We start from the raw sequence: 20,182 nt of genomic DNA, 5'->3' as shown, positions 1-20,182 counted from the left end.
TAAAAATAATTTATATAAAAATAAAAATAAAATTTATATATATATTCTCTATTTTATATTATATGAATTATTTTATATGTTTTTATTTCTATTTTTATTTTATTTTTTTTTTAGAGAAAATGGAAAATTTATTTTTAGTTTTTTTTTTTTTTTTTTTTTTTTTTCACACAAATTTTTTAAAAGATATTTTTTCGATGAAAATTTTTGGACAAAAAAAAAAAAAAAAAATAATTTTGGTGGTGTATAAATAATTTTTTTTTTTTTTTTTATTTTGATAAAGAGATCAAATAAATTAAATAAATAAATATAAATCAAATAATTTTATTTAAAATATTAAATTAAATTAAAATTAAAATAAATTAAAATGTAGGTAAAAAAATAATATTTTTTAAATAATTAATGTATTCAAATATTAATATTTTTTAAATTTTTTTTTTTTAATTTTTAACTTTTTTTTTTTTAGGCAAAATATTAAATGTGTTGTTGTTGGTGATGGTGCAGTTGGTAAAACTTGTATGTTAATTTCATATACTACAAATGGTTTTCCATCAGAATATCTTCCAACAGTTTTTGATAATTATTGTGCAAATTTGATGTTGGATGGTAAACCATATAGTCTTGGACTTTGGGATACTGCAGGTCAAGAAGAGTATGATCGTTTAAGACCATTATCATATCCACAAACTGATGTATTTTTAATTTGTTTTTCAATTATTTCACAATCATCATTTGAAAATGTTTCAACAAAATGGTTTAAAGAAGTTAATCATCATGCTCCTGGTGTACCAATAGTTTTGGTTGGTACAAAACAAGATATTAGAAATGATAATGATTCAATTAAAAAATTAAAAGAAAGGAATATTGAATTAGTACCATATGAAAAAGGTTTAGAAAAAGCAAAAGAAATTAATGCTATCTATTTAGAAGCTTCAGCTTTAACTCAAAGAGGTGTTAAAAATGTTTTTGATCAATGTATTAGATCTGTAATTTATCCAAATAAATTAAATAAAAAACCAAAGAAGAAGACCTGTACAATAATGTAAAAAAAAAAAAAAAAAAAAAAAAAAAAAAAAATAATTAACCAAATTTGTAAATAAAAAAAATTTATTCCGTGTAAAAAAAAAAAATCAATGATCATAATCATCCTTTTTTAATTGTTAGATTTTTTTATTTTTTTATTTTTTATTTTTTTTTTGGATTATTCACACTGTTTTATATTTTTAAAATAGACTCAAATTTAAAGATATACACTAATTGGGGATTAATGATAAAAAATGAATTGTAAATAATTAAATTAATTAATTCTAAAAATAAAATTTTTGATTACAAAAAAAAAAAAAATAGAATGGTTACATTTATTTTGTGTATTTTTGAGTGTTCTATTTATCTACACTAAATCCATATTAAAAAATAAATAAAATTAAAATAATTAAATTCCAATATTTTTATTAATTTAAAATTTTTTTTTTTTTTTTTTAGACGAAAAAAAAAAAAATATCCCTTAAATATAAATTTTTTAAAAATTTTAGTTCTATTAAAAGTATTTTTAAATTATATAAAAGCACAAAGGTATTAGGTTTTGGACGAAATGCACAAAAGAAATCATCTTTCATCGTCTTACAAAAAGTTCTCAATAGTAAATCGAAAGCGACCACCAAGTATTGAAGATGCTGCAAAGTATCGAAAAAATCGTGGAGTGTACAAATTCGAAGAATTAGTATACAAAACAAAAAAAATTCCTGATAAAAATTTATAAAGATTTGTATCACAAAAATTAAAATACTTGGTGGTTCGCAATCATTGAATCCAAAATACCTGAAATACCTTTTTTAAAATTTTTTTACATATTAATTTTAGAATATTAAAAAAAGGCTTGTGAAAAAAAAAAAAAAAAAAAAGACTAAATTTGGAAAAAAAAACTTTTTATTTTTTTTTTATTTTTTTGGGTTTGTGTTTTTATTGTGATATAAAACCAATCACAAACAATTAAAAAAAAAAACAAAAAAAAATTCAAATTGTTAATTTGCCGAAATACGTCATTAAAAATTTATCGAGCTAAAAAATCAAAAAAAAAATCTCATTTAATTTTTTTTTTTTATCCCACACTTTTCATTTTGTTTTTATTTTTTTTTATATATTTTTTTATTTATTTTTTTTTTATTTTTGTGTATGTATTTAAACTCAAATTATTTTATTTATCAGTTCATTTGGATATTTATTTAATTTTTTAAAAAAAAAAATAAAAAAAATAAAAAAAAGATAAAAAAAATATAAAAATAAAACAATAAAAAAAAAAAATAAAAAAATAAAATAAAAAAAAAAAATATAAAAAAAATAAAAAATTTATTATTTTTTTTTTTTTTAAAAAAATAAAAAAATAATATAAATTTATAATTATTTATATAAATACAGTATACAAAAGATTAAAACTGAATATTCTACACACAAATTAATAATAATTCATCCACTCATTTTAATAAGTTTTTTTTTTTTTTTTTTTTTTTTTTTTTTAATTTAAAAATTTTTATTTCACTCTTTTTTTTTTAATATAAATAAAAAAATTTTTATTTGATTTTATATCTAAAAATAAATATTTAATAAATAAACAAACTAATACAAATAAATAAAAATAATAGTAATAAACAAATAAATATAAAAAAAGAAATTTACGTATATAATAAAATTATGGATACAAAGATTGATTATCAACCAACTATACAAGAAGATAAAGTTGTTGATATAAAATATAATATTAGTAGTAGCGATGATGGTAATGTAATCAATATGAGTGGTGGTGGTGGTGGCGGTGATGTTGGTAATAGTTGTTGTATCTCTGAAGATAATCATCAAAAAGGAATCATTAGAAATAGTAGTAGTGGTACAATTAACAATATTTTAGGTACAGATGATAATAATAATAATAATAATAATAATAATAGTAATAACAAAAATAGCAATAATAATGATACAACAAACTCTACCATAACAAATTCTACTTCAACTAATTTACCAATAAAAACATATATTGAATCACCAAAATCAATATCATCAGACTCTTCCTCAGTTTCATCATCTTTGTATGAACCAATTGTAAAAGAAATAAATGAATTTATAAATCCGCCATCCATAACATCATCTCAAACCATCATAAACAATCAAGAAGAAAAAGATATTGAAAATAAAACAATTGTAAATAATAATAATAATAATAATAGTTTAAATGATAGTATAAGTAGTAGTAGTAGTAGTAATAGTAGTAGTAATAGTAATAATGAAGAATCAAATACAATAACAAAAATTTCACCAACAATTAGAGCAGTAACAAGATCATCACCATTTTATAATTCTAAAGCACCAGATATTCGATCAGAAGTGAATGGATTTCCATTGAAATTAAATCATATGAAAACCAAAGAATATATATGGCTTCAATTAATTCAAAACTATACACATGATAATATTATCAATAATGAAATTTTAAAATCAATTAGAATTGGTTTACCAAAGAGAATAAGAGGTTATATTTGGAGATTCTTTTCTGGTGCAATCGAATTGGAGAGAAAGAATATCGGTGTATATCAACATTTTTTAGGTAAACATTCTGAAGAGTATGAATATAAAATCTCCAAAGATATAAGTAGAACCTTTCCAAACAATCCATACTTTAATAATGAACAAGGTCAAAATTCATTATTTAGAATCTTGAAGGCATATAGTATTATGGATCCAGAGATTGGTTATACTCAAGGTATGTCATTCATTGCCGCTGTACTCTTGAGTGAAATGGATGAAACGGAATCGTTTTGGACATTCACAAGTATTATGAAAAATTATAAATTATCAACACTCTTTTGTCATGATCTTAGTTTATTAAGACAATATCTCTATGTAATCGATAGATTAATTGAAACATTACTACCAAAATTATTTTCACATTTTGTAAGTTTCTTTAAACTTTATTTAAAATATATATATATATACTAATTATTAATTAATACTTTTTTAGAAAGAAATTGGTGTAACACCAGTATTATTTGCATCAGAATGGATATCAACATTATTTACATACAATTTTGATTTACCAATTAGTAAGAGATTATTGGATGTTTTCTTTATTGAAGGTAGATTTTATCTTCACAGAATGTCACTTGCAATACTTAAAATTTATGAAAAACAACTTATCGAATTTGAATTTGAAGATGCTGTAGAGTTTTTGAAAAAGCTTGGGACTCAAATTGACCCTGACCTTTTATTAAAAACTTCAGATTCTTTACCTTTAACAATGTAAGTTTAAGAATTTTTATTTTTTTTTTTATTTTTTTTTATATTTTTAATTAAAGAAAAAAAAAGAAAAAAAGTTTTATTAATTAATTTTTTATTTTTTTTAAATTTAATAATAGACCAATGATAGAAAGCTTTGAAAAAGAATTCCATCCAGATACACATCCAAGTGATTACTTGTAATTGTTAGCCCATTCAACTATTTTAAAATATCAATTGGATAGAGTTTTCTTTTTTTTTTTTTTTTTTTTTCTTGGATCTTTTTTTTTTATAATCAATTTTTTTTTTTCTAAACATTTTTCTTTGTTTGTGTCCTTTTATTATAATAAATAAAAAAAAAAATAAAAAATAAAAAAAAAAAAAGAAAAAAAAAAAGTAAAAATAAAGTTGTAAAAATTTCAAAAAACATAGTGATTATCTAATTTGTAATTATTATTATTTATAACTCAACAACCAATAAAAGATAATATTTCTATTATTTCAATTATTTAATTAAAATATATATATAAAAGATAAAAAAAAAAAAAAAAAAAAGTTGATCAATTAAATTCAATTTATTAATTATTTATTATTAAATAAACTTTTTTTTTATTTTTTTTTATTTTAAGATTTTAAAATTATTTTAATTATTATTATTATTTTTTTTTTTTAATGTTTCTTTGTAATTGTAAAACATTTTATATTTAAATAAGAACATAATTGACTAATTGTACTCTTTACAAATAAAGAGTAATGAACAAATGAGGTTACAGTGAATAAAATTAATAATAAATTCTCTGGAATTATTATGGTACCATTAAAATAATTAATTGTTGAACAAAATGTTGATAAAATTAATGGATATAATGGTGCTTGAATTATATTATATTTTTCATGACACATATGAGCTAAAATTAAACGACTCTTTATAAAGTATAAATAATAAATAATAATAATAATAATAATAAAAATAAAAAAATTATTATTAATATCTAAAATAAATAATGATATTATAATAATAAATAATAAACTTACAACTAATTCACCAAAAATTATACCAATCGAAAATTGAACAGTTCTAATATTATTAAACCAAATTGAAGATAATGGTAATAAATTTGTTGAAGTATAATACCAAATAAAAGAAGAGACAGTGATGATAACCCAAACTAGAATATGTTTTAATGCTGGTAAGATTGGTTTTTGTTTTGCTTGTAAATGTTGAACTACATTTTTAATATTAAAGAAACAAGTGATTAAACATGGTAATGATAATGAAGCTACAATGATTTCATTGAGCATCAATTGTTGAATGAATGTTGGTAACCATTGTTGGATGATTGATGGTAAGAGTTGTGATGATGCTACAAATGGTTTAAATGTCCAAAATGCGTTGCCAAATATAGCTGTGCTCAATAATGCACAAACAATAATAATAATACCTTCATCTGGTCCGTTGATAGGACCAAGATGTAATACACCAGTATGATATTCTTCCCATGTTGCCATCCAAAATGGTAATAATGCTGTAATAAATAATTGAATTAATGATATATATCCAACTCCATAATTTGCAACACTTGCAACAATTAATGATTGTAACTTTAATAATAATAATAATAATAATAATAATAATAATAATAATAATAATAATAATAATAATAATAATAATAATAATAATTGAATGTAGTTATTAGTTATTTTATAATTCTTTTTTTTCATTCTCATTTATTTATTTATTTATTTATTTATTTATTTTTACTTACTGTGCAAACAATTGAATCACAACCATGATCAAATAATTGACCTAATGGTGAACTTGAACCAGTTCTTCTTGCTTGTTTTCCGTCTAAATTATCCATGGTTTGATAAAAGAATAATGTCAAACCACTCATTGCATACACCCATCTTGGTAATGTACCTTCTAAATATGGTGAATAGTATCCAACTATAAAAAATGATAATAAAATTGTAATTGTACCTGTTAATGTAATCTTTTATTTTTGTTATATATATTTTGTTAACAAAAAGGATAAGAATTAGTTTTATGTTTTATATTTTTTTTTTTTTTTTTTTTTTTATGTATATATAATAATTACAAGATATGGTGCTATATTTAATGGAACAAATTTTAAACAAAAGTTCCAATATTTTTGTAAAATTAATTTTGCTAGAATTGAATCATCAATGCCAGAATATTTGTGTTTTGATACATTTTCAAGTGCACTTTTTGATAAAACTACATTCATATTATTTGAAGAAGAAAAAAAATAAAAAAAAACACCACCTGGTTATATTTTTTTTTTTTTTTTTTATTATTATATAAATTATTTATTGATTTTTTTTTTTTTATTTGAGTAAAAGCCTATTCTTTTTCCCCAGTGCGTGTAATTTTGAAAAAGAAAAAAAAAGAAAAAAAAAAAAAAAAAAAAACAAAACGAAAAAAATTAAAAATTTTAAAAAATTTTATAAAAAAAAATAAAAAGAGATCTGTAAGGATGTCATATGACTTTTTTTTTTTTTTTTTATAACAAAATTTTAAAAAAAATAAAAATAAAAAAGGGAAAATAAAAAAAATAAAATAAGTGAATAATATCCAGATTTTGTGAAAAAAAATTGAACTTCAATATAATTTTTTAATTCTTCATTTTTTTTATTTTTATTTTTATTTTTAACCCAGGTTTGAAAATGATTTCATAAATATGAAAATAATAAAATAATGAAATCAATGTATTTTAAAAAATAATTTTAAAAAATAAAAAAAATAAAAAATAAAAAAAATTAAAATAAAACAAAAAATGAAGAAGTTCCGATTTGGACCCATAATCAATAAAAACTAAAAAAAAAAAACAAGTGATGTCGCATCAAGAAACCATTGAAATAACACGTTGTTTTGAAAAAAAAAAAAATTAAAAAAATTAAAAAATAAAAAAAAAAAAAGATATTTTTAATCCAAAAAAAAAAAAATAAAAAAGAAAAAAAAAAAAATAAAAAAAAATAAAAAATAAAAAAAAAATATTTTAACAAAACCGTTACATATGCCTTAAAGAACTGTTGTACGAAATTTAAAAAAAGAAAAAAAAATAAAAAAAAAAATAAAAAAATATTTGGTAACTGTATTTTTAGGTATTTTTTTTTTTTTCTTTTTATTTCCATTATTTTTTTTTTGTTTTTTTTTTTAAATAGTTTTTTGATTAGTTTAATTTTTTTTTTTTTTTTTTTTTTTGCATTTTCATTATATTTATTTTTATAAATTTATATTTTCCACATTAAAATCAACCTGAAAGTCTGCAAAATCAAAAAAATCTACATCAAAAAAAAAAAAAAAAAAAAAAAAAAAAAAGAAAAAAAAGCTTTTTTTTTCTTTTTTTAATTTTTGGGATCAATTATTGCACTTATAACCTATAAAAAGAATAAAAAAAATAAAAAAAAATAAAAAAAAATAATAATCACAACATTAATAAATCAATATTTCAAATAAATATAAATTAATATAAAATATAAAACAAATATAAAATTTATAAAATATTAAATAATAATAATAATAAATTATAATAATAGAATATTGAAAAAAAAAAAAAAAAAAAGTGCAAATAAATAAAACGAGTGTAATAATTGATTAAATTCCAAAATCAATTAAAAAAAAAAAAAAAAAAAATAAAATTAGTGCTGGTTTGAAAAGAAGAATAATAATTAATAATTAAAAATAATAAAAAAAAAAAAGTTAGAGAGAAGTGAAAAAAAAAAAAAAAAAAAAAAAAAAAAAAAAAAAAAAAAAAAAAAAAAAAAAAAAAAAAATGGTTTAAAATTTTTACATTAAAAGTTTTTTTTGTTTTACCCATCTTTTAATTATACCAAAAAGATTATGTTTATTATGGGTTTTATTACCAGTTAGAACCTATTTAGCATTTTCAGGTACATCTATGGTTTATTATATAGTGATGTTTTTTACATGGATATCATTTTATGATTTAAATTTACCAGGTTGTTCGAAATGGATGATTACATTATTCTTTTGTATATTTGTTGGTATTTCAATTGCATGGTTAAAAGTAGTCACAGAAATCAATGTTCAAGATAATCGTTTATCATTTTCATTCATTGATGGTATTACATTCCTTTTATGTGCAGTTTGTTATTTCATCTATGTGGTATACCATAAACTTAGAAAGAACTATATCGATGAAAATGAAAATATCGTAGATCAAGAAGGTCAAAGAAGAACCAAAAGAAAATCAAAACCATGGACAAAGAGAATATCAAAAATAATGTGCTATTATAAAATCATTGATATGGATGAAGACGATAATATTAAACAATTAAATTTCGCTCATAGTAATCGTAGTAGTGAAGTAGTATCAACCACAACCGATAGTGAGGGTAATGTAGTTACAACTATAACCACATCCAACAGTAACAACAACAACAACCACGACAGTAGAGATTTAACATCATCAAATGAAAATGTTGTCGCAACACCTGACGAAGTTGGTGGTGAAGGTATGGAAATGAACATGTTTAAAGATTTATCAAGTAGTAATGAAAAACCAACTGGAGCATCATCAAAATCATTCCTTAGTTCATCACAATTTAAAGAGAATTTAAAAGTTGATCAAAAAACTGGAAATCAATCAGATCATTCATTTAGAACCCGTACTAAAACCATTACATTGGATAACTATACATTGGTACCAAAATTTGAAATATCATATCGTAATTTCCTTTCAGTTGTACTCTATCAACTCTTTGTAATTGGTACTTGGTTTTGGCTTCATAACTTCGAAAGTTTTGTACGTGAAAAAGATTATTTCCGTACACCATTCTTAGCTTTAGTTTCGATCGTAGTTTTTCAAGCAAGTCGTATCGTTTTAATGGGTATTTCAAATGGTTTAAATCGTTTATTAAAACCTGGTGAAATTAGATATTTCACATTATTCCAATTTCCATTAATGTTTTTCCTTTATTATAGAAATTTATTTTTAAATACAAATAGTAAGTTTGTTTATTCAAATATTTATAGTTATAAAAAATATATAAATTATTTATTAATTTTTTTTTTTTTTTTTTTAATATTTAAAAAAAAGGTTGGAGTATTACAATTTTAATTAGTTTTGTAATTTTTGCAATTGATATTGTTTATTATCCATTACATATGACAAAGAAGTTTTGGTTATTTAGACATACAACTTTAATTAGTTATTTGGATAAACGTGCATCAACTTCATTAATATTTAGAGTTGCCAGGGCATTTTTGGCCGATCAGAATACATCATATGATAAACATATTATGAATCTTTCAATTGAATATTATTATGATAAAATGGCAGAATATATATCAATTGTTACGATGGCAGCATTTTTATCATTAATAAGAGCTTTAGATTGGAAGAGTGCAAATTATGTAACATTCCATGCTTTATCACCTGACCATTTCCATCAATTACTTTATAGATATCTTTATCTATTATGTTTTGAATTTGCCTATGATTTAGGATTACGTTTTGCTTCAAGAAAGTTCCTAAAAGTTGATATCTCTAATCGTGGTCGTAATGAAACAATTTCAAACTTTTGTACTCGTTTCATTTTCTCATTATTTGTTTTATATGATTTAATGGATGTTTATAATATTCAATTAAGATATGTAATTCCTGATTCAAGTGGTATTGGTAGTAGTTCAAGTAGTCTTATTACTAGTAGTAGTACTAGTACTTAATAAATAAATAATAAATAATAATAATAAATAAATAAATAATTTTGTTTACATATATTTTTCTTTCTTTTTATTTTTATTTATTTATTTTATGTATATATGTATTTTTTTTTTTTTATTGTTTTTTTTTTATTTTCAAAAGTTAAGAAAATGGTAAAAGACCACCACCATTTGATTTTTGAGATAATGATTTAAGAGTTGAAGATGGTAATTTTGGTTCTAATAAAATATGATTGTCATGTTTTGGTGGGAAAATATAACGAGTTGGTGAAACTTGTAAACTTGTTACCCAACCTCTACCAGATCTAGTTGATTTTGGTACACCAAGCCAATCCATTAATCTTGTTGTACCTAATGTTGTTAATAATGCCATTCTATTGGTTGCAGAAACTTTAAAATTATCAACTAATTCTCTATATAAATCTGATGCACCATCATAATGTACTGTATTACAACATGATTCAAATAATCTTTCATATGATTGAACTTCTAATTTAATACCATCAGATCTATTAAAAAAAAAAAAAAAAAAAAAAAAAATTCAAATAAGATTAGTAAAAAAAATTATAATTATTATTATATTTATTTATTTAAATATAATAAATTACCTCATATTTTCATATGCTAATAATGCAACATCAATATCTTCATAACGAATTGAAGCATTAATTAATGATCTATAAGTATGTTGATTTGGTTGAACACCTAACATTTTCATTGTTAGGAAAAGACGAAATGCTTCAGATAATTTATCAGTTTCTGTGTAATAATTTAAGAGAGTATTTAAAGTTTGTACGGTTGGAATATATAATCTTTCATCTGGCATTGAACCTGGTTTTAATTGTTCTTGTTTAATTGCTTCATTGAATGCTGCTATTTCAATGATTGCTGATTCAATTTGTTTTCTTAATAATTTATAGCATTGTTCGTCAATTGGTACATAAAATCTTTCCATTACTTGAAATAGTGAGAATGCATTTTCAATCTCTTTTGGATTCTCTGATAGTTTCATTAAATATGGCATTGACTGTTTTAAATTCTCGTGCATTACACCAGTGGCATAAGTATTATCTAATCCAACTGGTTTTAAATCTGGTAATGTTAATGCATCCGTAACAGTTTCAATACTATATTCAAATGGATTTATTGGTGATTTCACTTTGATTTTTGACTCATTATCAATATCTTTACCTAATTCAATGGTTTTATTAAATTCTTTATTTATACTTTTTAATGAACTCTTTGAAAATATAGTTTGATTTGGTATTATTGGTTCTTTAATTATAACTTTATATTTAATTGTTTCATTTTCATTTGTAATTTCAACTATATTTTTATTATCTTTATTATCATTGGAATCTATATTTATATTATTGTTTTTATTATTATTATTTATATTATTATTATTATTATTATTATTATTATTATTATTATTATTACTATTACAAAAATATCTTTTATTATTATATATTATATTATTTATTTTTGACCTTTTAAGTAAATTATTAATCATCGTGTGATAAGTATATTCGTTGGTGTGGTTTGTGTTTTTTTTTTTAATTTTTTAATTTTTTAATTTTTAAGATAAGAATCAACGAAAAAAAAAAAAAAAAAAAAAATTTGCGCCCAAATTAATTTTTTTTTTTTTTTATTTTTTTTATAAATTTTATTTTTTTTTTTTTTTCCTTTTTTTTTTTATTTTATAAATTCTATTTAGATACAAATATATATTATATAAAATAAATAAATAAATGTCATCTTATCCAATTGATATTGATAACCATGATGAAGATCCAATTATTTTAAATGTTGGAGGTGTAAAATATGAAGTAATGCCATCAACATTGGCACAATACCCAGAGACTTTACTTGGTAATATCTTTCATCCAAATAATAGACACCTTAGAAAACCAGATAAAAAAGGTGAATACTTTTTTGATCGTAATGGTGCTTCATTTGATGTAATTTTAAATTATTATAGAACTGGTAAGTAAACCCTTTTTTTTTTTTTTTTTTTTTTTTTTTTTTTTTTTTTTTAATTAATTTTATATTAATTTATTTCTTTAAAAAAAAAAGGTAAAATTGTTATACCACCAAATGTTTCAGAAGAAATTATTCGTGAAGAATTAAAATATTTTAAAATTGATTATAAAGGTAATCTTGGTAATAATAATAATAATGGTAATAATAATAATTCAATTGAAGAAGATGAAGATGATAAAATTATGAAACAACCAAAAAGATCAAGTTTTTCAATATGCTCAAAGTTTAATACATAGTAGTAGTAGAGCTGATATAAAGAGAGGATTGAAATTCCTTGGTAAATTAAGAGAGATTGAACCAAATAGTTATTTATATAGATATAGTTACTCATTCGCTTGTTATAGATTAGGTGAAAATGTAAAGGGTATTCAAACATTACAAGAGATTCTTGCAACCGATCAACATAATCCACAAGCAAAATCATTGTTAACCCTATTCAATGATGTTAGATTAAGTAATACTCGTAATGGTATTGTTATGTGTTGTCTTGCAGTTGTTGGTATCTATGGTTTCATTAAAGTTAGAAAATGGTATCAATTAGCTAAACTTTTAAATAACGTATCCCTTCCAACCTCTGCTGCCGCCGCCACCAATGCTGCCTCAAGCGTAATTAAATCCGTTGGTTCAAGTGTTATCGATGCTGCCAATGGTAATATTGGTACCTCTTCTGTCGTTGGTCCACTCTCTTCTTCAATTCCACATACTATCGCTTCAAATATTCCTACAGAGAAAATTATCAATCATGTCATTGAAAAAGTTGCTACCAACACTGCTTCCAATCTTGCAAATAATACTTTTAATACTATCACTGAAGCTTCAATCAATTCATTATCTCAATCAAATATTCAATCAATACCAATTGATCAATTTAATAATTTAATTTCAAATACTTTTTCAAAATAAATAATAATAATAATAAAAAATTAAAAAAAAAATATATAATAATTTAATTATATATTATATATATAAAAATAAAATAAAATAAAAAATAAAATAATTTTTAAAATTACTTTTTTTTTTTTTTAACTTTTATATATTTTCTTTTAAAACTTAAATTAATCGATCTTTTTTAATTTTTTTTTATTTTTTTATTTTTTTTTTATTTATTTAATTTTATATGTTTTTTTTTTTACTTATTTATTTATTATTTATTAATTTATTGAGAATTATGTTTATTCCATTGACGAATACCACCTAATAAAAATTTGGCATTTGGAAAACCAGATTTATGGGCCATTTCTGCAACTTGGGAACCTCTACCATTATTTGCTGAATAAAAAATGATATTATCGGTTGGTTTTACTTTTTCAAAACCATATTTTTCTTTCCATTGAAGTGATGTTAATTTTAATGCCTTTTGCCAAAAGTTTAACTCCATATCTGCATCATAAACTTTTTTAGTTTCAGCAACTTTTGTTTTTTTACCTCTTTTTTGTGAATGTGTATTAATTTCTCTAACAATTTTTGGATATTCCACTAAAAAAAAAAAAAAAAAAATGAAAAATGAAAATATTAATATATTAATATTTATATAATAATGAAATTATTATTACTATTATATATATATATCATTAATTAAGTAAGAATAACATACTTGGTATATTTTGACTAACTTTAATTGGTAAATCAGCATAAAATTCTTTTGGTGATCTAAGATCAATAACAAATGTATCTATATTATTAATTTTATTTGAATCAATTTGTTGTTTTAAATCTTCCCTGTTGATATTTAATTTTTGTTGTTGTTCAGTTAATGAAAGTGGTAAAAATTTTTTATGTGCAAGAAATTCTCTTGGTTCTCTTGGGTTTTTAGGTTTTAAAAGTCTTCTTTGATTAACTTTTTTAGTTTCAACTTTTTCAGCTGATGAAACTAAACTTAAACTTGATGCACCATAAACTTTATTCTCTTCTTGTTCTTTTGCTTTTCTAATCTCTTCTTCTTTCCTCATTTGTTTATGTGATTTCTTATCTTTAGCTTCATCTTCATCAACAACAACATCATTTGTTGTTGAATATGATCTTGTAATATTAATTAATCCATTAATGTTTCTATTATTTATTGTACAAATTAATTTACTATTTTTAATTGTTAATGATGGTTTAATTAAAAACATCTTTTTTTTTTTTTTTTCGGTAGAAGTGATTAAACTATGAAAAAAAAAAAATAAAAAAAAAATAAAAAAAAAATGAAAAATAATTTTTGTGAAAAAAAAAAAAAAAAAAAAAAAAAAAAAAAAAAAAAAAAAAAAAAATTCCAAAAAATTTTTTTTAATATTTTAGCGAGAAACGAAAGATAATTACATTCTGGGTAGGGTGTTGTGAAAAACTAAATTTAATTTTTTTATTTTCATTGAGATATGTCGTTTAAAAATAAAAAGTTTCCAAATTTTGTTAAATAAAAATCAAAAAAAATTAACTTGAAGAATATCATAATTATTGTTTTTGAAGTATTTAAAATAAAAAAATAAAAATTTCCATATCTATTTATAATCCATTGTTTGAACTTGTTTTAAAAATTTTAATATACCTTAATAAATAATTATATTTAACCATTTTCAGAATTTTTTTTTTATTGTTTTTTTTTTTTTTTGTTTAAATTTTAATTCCAAAAATTATATTTTATTTTAGATTTATTTTAGATTTATTTATATTATATTAATTTTATAAAAATTATTTTTTCATTTCAAAGAATCTTTGCATTGAATACCAAAAACTACCACCGATTACTAATAAAATACCAACAGCATTTTGAGTTGAAATTGGATTACCCCAAAAAACAACTGCTAAAATAGTTTGTACACAAGCCTTAACAGTACCTGAAATGGTATTTGTTAATGGACTTGTATGTTTAATTTGCATGAAAACAGAGATACTAATCAAATAACCCATTAAACCTGCAACTGTCATATAGAACCAAAATGTACCTGAATATAATAATGGTTCATCTAAAATTGTATTGGCTTCACCTGATACTAAAATTAATGGGAAGATTAAACCAATTGAAATTGCTGTATTATAAATTGATAATCTCCTATAAATAATTATTATTATATTAATAATAAAAAAAAAAAAAAAAAAAAAAAAAACATTAGTATGTGTGTATTTGTGTATAAAAAAAAAAAAAAAAAAAAAAAAAAAAAAAAAAAAAAAAAAAAAAAAAAAAAAAAAAAATCTAGATAAAGTATGAATATTTACCATTCATTACCATCAACAGCTGGTAACACTCTTTTAACTGCAATTGAATATAAAGCAACGAAAAAACTTGATAATAAACCAAAGATAATACCTAACCATGAAAAATTAACCTCACCTGCACTACCTAAAACAAATCCAAGGAATACTACTAAACATGCCATTGTTGCTCTATATGATGTCTTACTTTTGAGTACAATATATGTTAAAATGAGTGAAAAACAAATTGTTAAAGATCTTGCTACCTATTAAAATTTAATAATTGTGTTAGTAAAAAAATAAAATAAAAAAATAAAAATAAAAAAAAGAGTAAACCTACTTGATAAAAAGAAACTTCAACATATTCTAAACAAAGATTATTAAAAATGACCATACCTGTTAAAACTGCAGTTACTGGTAACACCTTTGATGCAGTTGCTGATTTAAATTCAAATTCTGGTAAAAATGATAATGCTGGTACACTCTTACTTATTGATGTCATTATATAAATTGATACAAATGAAATGATTTGTTGATACCATGTTATGAATAATGGATATTCAAATTTAAAATCTGATAATAATATTTTATTTAAAAATACTAATGAAATTGAAATAAAGAAATAAAATGCAATTACTGATGCAATAGTACTTCTTTAAAAATTGAAAATAAGAGATTTAAAAAAAAAAAAAATAAAAAAAAAAAATTTTGTGATTAACATTTTAGATTTAACATATTAAATAAAAAAAAAAAAAATTTCAAAAAAAAAAAAAAAAAAAAAAAAAAAAAAAAAAAAAAAAAAAAAAAAAAAAAAAAAAAAAAAAAAATGGCAAACTTACAAACTAGATTCTTTTTTTTGTTGTTGAATTTGTTGTTGAATTTGTTGGTGTTGTTGTTGTTCTCTTAGTTGAGAATTTTTAAGAATATCATCATTTCTAATTGTATCATTTTCATTGTTATCGGTTGTAATAATTTCTATTTCATCAATACTCCCATTTAAGAGTCTTTCTTTGTCGTTTTGAATATTCATTTTTTCTTTTTTTTTTTTTTTTTTCCAATGCGAAAAAAAAAAAATATATATTGTGTGTGTTTTTTAATATATATTTATATATAATTAATACATAAAGGGAATGAGATATTACACCACCGATCAAATCCAAAATAAAAAATGAATTTAAAAAAAAAAAAAAAAAAAAAAAAAAAAAAAATGTGTGAAAAAAAAATTTGAAAAAAAAATTTAAAAATTAAAAAATTAAAATTATTATTATTTTTAAATTATAATTTTTTCCAATTTGGTAGGAAAAAATATTTTTTTTTTAAATGAAGGAAAAATTTTTATTTGAGAAAAAAAAAAAAAAAAAAAAAAAAAAAAACAAATTAAAAAAACATTATGTTTTTAATTTTTTCAAAAAAAAAATTTATTTTTTGTTTTTTTTTTTTATTTTTTATTTTTTTATTTTTTTTTTTATTTTTTTTTATTGTTTTCATTTAAGTAAGAAAATTAAAATTATTTAATCAGAAAAAAAAAAAAAAAAAAAAAAAGATATCTTTGAGTGATTTTTTTTATTTTTATTTTTATTTTTTTTTATTTTTTTTTTATTTTTTTTTTTTTCCATGGAAAAAGATTTACCCAAATTTGTTATATGAGGATTAATTTGAAAAAATTAAAAAATAAAAAAAAAAAATAAAAAAAAAAAAAAGATTTACAATCCTATGTAAAAGTTTTGTAAAAAATTGACCTGAAATTTTTAATTTTTTTTAATTTTTTGATTTTTTTTTTTTTTTTTTTGCGCGAGCGCACGAGGGTATGACATTAATTTTTCGAAATCATTTTTTTTTTTTTTTTCTTTGTTATTATTTGTTTGAATTTGGAAATAGCATAATGCAAATTTTCATTAAGACCCTTACTGGTATGTGAATTATTCGCACACACCCAATTATCTCTTTATCATTTAAACCTTACCAATCGAATAATTATAAAAAAATAAAATAAAATAAATCAGAAATATAAAATAAACAATTAAAAAAAAAAAAAAAAAAAAAAAAAAACGAAAATTAGGATAAAAAAAAAAAAATTTAGAAATAGAAATAATAAAAAAATCAAATTTTAGAATAAAAAAAAAAAAATTTAGAAATAATAAAAAATTAAAAGATTGATAAAAAAAAAAAAATAGGAAAATATGGATTTGGAGATAATTTAGTGTGAAAAAAAGAAATTGAAAAAAAAAAAAAAATTATTGACATTAATTTTTATTTTTTTTTTTATTTAAAATTCAATAGGTAAGACCATCACCCTCGAGGTTGAAGGTTCTGATAACATTGAAAATGTTAAAGCCAAAATCCAAGATAAAGAAGGTATCCCACCAGATCAACAAAGATTAATCTTTGCCGGTAAACAATTAGAAGACGGTCGTACTCTTTCCGATTACAATATCCAAAAAGAATCAACTCTCCACTTAGTCTTAAGATTAAGAGGTGGTGGTGGTAAAAAGAAGAAGAAGAAGACCTACGCTACCCCAAAGGTTCTCAAGAGAAAATTAAGAAAAGTTAAATTAGCCGTCCTCAAATACTACAAATTCGACGAAAACGGTAAAATCAAACGTGTCTTAAGAGAATGTCCAGCTGAAACCTGTGGTGCTGGTGTCTTCATGGCTCAACATGCTAATCGTCAATACTGTGGTAAATGTCACTCAACTTTAGTTAAAAAATCCAAATAAACAATTTTCTTGAAAATATCATAATGCTTATCTAGTATGTGTTTTTCATGATTAGAGGACGTACTATGCCATACCCAATTAAAACAAAAACTAAAAAAAACCCCCAAATGCGTATTTTATTTTTATATTTTATTTTGAAATTTTTTTTATTTAATTTTTTAAGTCATTTTAACAAATTCATTATTTGAATTTATTTTAAAAACGTAAACCCAATTTATTCTTTTTTTTATATTTTATTTTGAAATTTTTTTTTTTTTTTTTAAAATCGTTTGTATTTTTTTTTATTTTTTTTTTATTTTTTTTTTTTTTTTTATTCATTTTTTTTTATATTTTAAAGTTGTAATTTATAAATATGAATAATAATAATAATAAAATTATACCAATATTACCAGTTTATTTACAAAAACAAATTATTAAAATATTATGTGAATTTATAAATGAAAAGAATAGAGTTATTGAGCCAATAACAATAGATTTAGATTATAGAAGTCATGAAAGTATAATAAAGAAATTAACAATGAAACTGTCATTAGTTTGTAAGTTATGGTTTAAAACAGTATCAGAGAATCTTTATGTTTCAGTGGATTTCAATTTTAGTGATAGTGAATATTCGATAAATAAAAGAGAGAATATGCAAATTTTGAAATTACATTTCAATCATCCAAGTAACTATTATTATAAAATGATAAGAGGCGTTGAAACACCAATTGAAAATCAAGAGATATCAGATACAATTAAAACTATGAATCAATTAGAGTCATTGATATTTAGAAATATTAATATTAATGGTAGTGAAAGTCACGAGTTGAATTTCTTAGATTTAATAGATTGCAATTCTATTAGTAGACCTGGTGGTTTGGAAGTGCTGGAAGTTGAAATTCATTCAGATACCGATCAATTGAAATTGGACCATTTAAAATCAACAGTTTCAAAAGTATTCTCATTAATTATAAACAATTGTCAATCTAAAGAGATCATCATTGATACTCTCAAACATTGGAATCAAAGTATTCATCAGTTTTATGTTGTATCTCATTCATCATCAATTCCACCATTCCCTTGGAAATCATTATCATTATCAGGTTACCTTTCAAATATACAATATTATGAAATCTATGGTATTGATTTACGTTTATCAACTTTATCAACACTTTTAAAATCTTCACGGAATTTAAAACATTTCTCATTTAGTATTTGTTTAGATAAATTTATTTATTTTTTAAATAAAATATTAAATATTGATGATATTAATAATATTGATAGTAATAATAATAATAATAATAATCATAATAAAATTAAAAAGAATAAAAGATATGATATGGTTGAAAAACTTATTATGAAACAAATAAATCAAGTTAGAAGAAATAAAAAATCAAATAATCAAGGTAATAAAGATGAAGATGATAGTGATAGTGATAGTGATAGTGATGAAAGTGATGATATGGATATTGATGACTCTGATGAGTCTGATGATGATGATAATAATAATAATGATGATTGTAATAAAATTATTAAATGTACATGTCATAGTTTAATATTTAGTAAAACAAATATAAATTATTATAATAATAGTGAATTTAATGATAGTATGGAAGATGAAAAACCAAATCAAGAAGGTATAGAAGAGGATGAGGATGAAGCAAAAGAAATTCGAGTATTTAGAAATGAATGGTTACATTTTCGTTCAATTATAGAGAATCATAATTCATTGGAATCATTACATATTGGTCAAGAATGTAAAGAGAATGGCGAAGTTATGGAATTCTCTCAAAGAAAACAAAGATCGATAAAGTTATCCAATGCATTCGTTAAAGAGTTTGGTTCAATGATTTCATCAATTGCACCGTTAAGAAAATTATCAATATTAGGTTTAAATTCTGATCAACTCATTAGATATATTTCATCAATCAATAAAAAAATTACAAAATATTTTCATGTTGAAAGTATAATGGATGATGGTTCTTATGCTCATGATGATACACCAACAATTCAATCAATATTAGTTGATAATCCACAAATCACTGATTTGAAACATACTAAATTCGTTTTCACAGTTCAAAAACAATTATTTAATGATTTATATAATGGTAATGAACCTTTTAATACAAATGTTTTAAATGATCTTTTATCATTTAAGGAAAATGTTATTTTCCTTTATAAAAAATAAAAGTTATAAATCATTTTAAAGAAATAAAAAAAACAAAAACACAAAAATACAAATTATAATACAATTATTTATTTAAATAATAAAATAATTGTATTTTTAGTTTTTTTTTTTTTT

The 20,182-nt window shown here is 20.6% G+C and overlaps 10 protein-coding genes across 10 annotated transcripts; 6 read left to right on the top strand and 4 right to left on the bottom strand.

Moving 5' to 3' along the window:
- Nucleotides 1–364: 364 nt before the first annotated feature.
- On the top strand, nucleotides 365–1,043 carry racF2 (Rho GTPase; the record flags this gene model as incomplete). Its single annotated transcript, XM_637731.1, has 2 exons — nucleotides 365–366; nucleotides 464–1,043. Coding segments are annotated over 2 exons (582 nt in total).
- A 1,642-nt stretch (nucleotides 1,044–2,685) lies between these two features.
- Nucleotides 2,686–4,288, top strand: DDB_G0276961 (RabGAP/TBC domain-containing protein; the record flags this gene model as incomplete). The annotated part of the gene is made up of 2 exons (XM_637730.1): nucleotides 2,686–3,939; nucleotides 4,007–4,288. The coding sequence occupies 2 exons, from the start codon at nucleotides 2,686–2,688 to the stop codon at nucleotides 4,286–4,288; spliced, it is 1,536 nt and encodes a 511-aa protein (XP_642822.1).
- Nucleotides 4,289–4,929: 641 nt separating this feature from the next.
- On the bottom strand, nucleotides 4,930–6,509 carry captC (CDP-alcohol phosphatidyltransferase; the record flags this gene model as incomplete). The annotated part of the gene is made up of 4 exons (XM_637729.2): nucleotides 4,930–5,184; nucleotides 5,296–5,862; nucleotides 6,027–6,254; nucleotides 6,360–6,509. 4 exons carry the CDS (start codon nucleotides 6,507–6,509, stop codon nucleotides 4,930–4,932), a joined length of 1,200 nt encoding a protein of 399 aa, XP_642821.2.
- A 470-nt stretch (nucleotides 6,510–6,979) lies between these two features.
- DDB_G0276931 (hypothetical protein) lies at nucleotides 6,980–9,973 on the top strand (the record flags this gene model as incomplete). Its single annotated transcript, XM_637728.1, has 3 exons — nucleotides 6,980–6,990; nucleotides 8,084–9,252; nucleotides 9,345–9,973. The coding sequence occupies 3 exons, from the start codon at nucleotides 6,980–6,982 to the stop codon at nucleotides 9,971–9,973; spliced, it is 1,809 nt and encodes a 602-aa protein (XP_642820.1).
- Nucleotides 9,974–10,112: 139 nt separating this feature from the next.
- On the bottom strand, nucleotides 10,113–11,483 carry DDB_G0277013 (hypothetical protein; the record flags this gene model as incomplete). The annotated part of the gene is made up of 2 exons (XM_637727.1): nucleotides 10,113–10,479; nucleotides 10,579–11,483. The coding sequence occupies 2 exons, from the start codon at nucleotides 11,481–11,483 to the stop codon at nucleotides 10,113–10,115; spliced, it is 1,272 nt and encodes a 423-aa protein (XP_642819.1).
- A 238-nt stretch (nucleotides 11,484–11,721) lies between these two features.
- DDB_G0277011 (hypothetical protein) lies at nucleotides 11,722–12,916 on the top strand (the record flags this gene model as incomplete). The annotated part of the gene is given in 3 exon segments (XM_637726.1): nucleotides 11,722–11,956; nucleotides 12,047–12,236; nucleotides 12,256–12,916. 3 exon segments carry the CDS (start codon nucleotides 11,722–11,724, stop codon nucleotides 12,914–12,916), a joined length of 1,086 nt encoding a protein of 361 aa, XP_642818.1.
- A 253-nt stretch (nucleotides 12,917–13,169) lies between these two features.
- DDB_G0277009 (hypothetical protein) lies at nucleotides 13,170–14,127 on the bottom strand (the record flags this gene model as incomplete). The annotated part of the gene is made up of 2 exons (XM_637725.1): nucleotides 13,170–13,489; nucleotides 13,608–14,127. The coding sequence occupies 2 exons, from the start codon at nucleotides 14,125–14,127 to the stop codon at nucleotides 13,170–13,172; spliced, it is 840 nt and encodes a 279-aa protein (XP_642817.1).
- A 556-nt stretch (nucleotides 14,128–14,683) lies between these two features.
- Nucleotides 14,684–16,214, bottom strand: DDB_G0277007 (hypothetical protein; the record flags this gene model as incomplete). Its single annotated transcript, XM_637724.1, has 4 exons — nucleotides 14,684–15,044; nucleotides 15,209–15,450; nucleotides 15,525–15,837; nucleotides 16,024–16,214. 4 exons carry the CDS (start codon nucleotides 16,212–16,214, stop codon nucleotides 14,684–14,686), a joined length of 1,107 nt encoding a protein of 368 aa, XP_642816.1.
- Nucleotides 16,215–17,066: 852 nt separating this feature from the next.
- On the top strand, nucleotides 17,067–17,901 carry ubqC (ubiquitin/ribosomal protein S27a fusion protein; the record flags this gene model as incomplete). Its single annotated transcript, XM_637723.1, has 2 exons — nucleotides 17,067–17,094; nucleotides 17,465–17,901. The coding sequence occupies 2 exons, from the start codon at nucleotides 17,067–17,069 to the stop codon at nucleotides 17,899–17,901; spliced, it is 465 nt and encodes a 154-aa protein (XP_642815.1).
- A 352-nt stretch (nucleotides 17,902–18,253) lies between these two features.
- DDB_G0276929 (hypothetical protein) lies at nucleotides 18,254–20,068 on the top strand (the record flags this gene model as incomplete). Its single annotated transcript, XM_637722.1, has 1 exon — nucleotides 18,254–20,068. One exon carries the CDS (start codon nucleotides 18,254–18,256, stop codon nucleotides 20,066–20,068), a length of 1,815 nt encoding a protein of 604 aa, XP_642814.1.
- Between the last annotated feature and the right edge of the window lie 114 nt (nucleotides 20,069–20,182).

The sequence above is a fragment of the Dictyostelium discoideum genome (genome assembly GCF_000004695.1).
Source record: "Dictyostelium discoideum AX4 chromosome 2 chromosome, whole genome shotgun sequence".
Lineage (NCBI taxonomy): Eukaryota > Evosea > Eumycetozoa > Dictyosteliales > Dictyosteliaceae > Dictyostelium > Dictyostelium discoideum.
The sequence above is the reverse complement of the archived record's forward strand: the minus strand, read 5'-3'. Positions and strand labels throughout refer to the sequence as shown.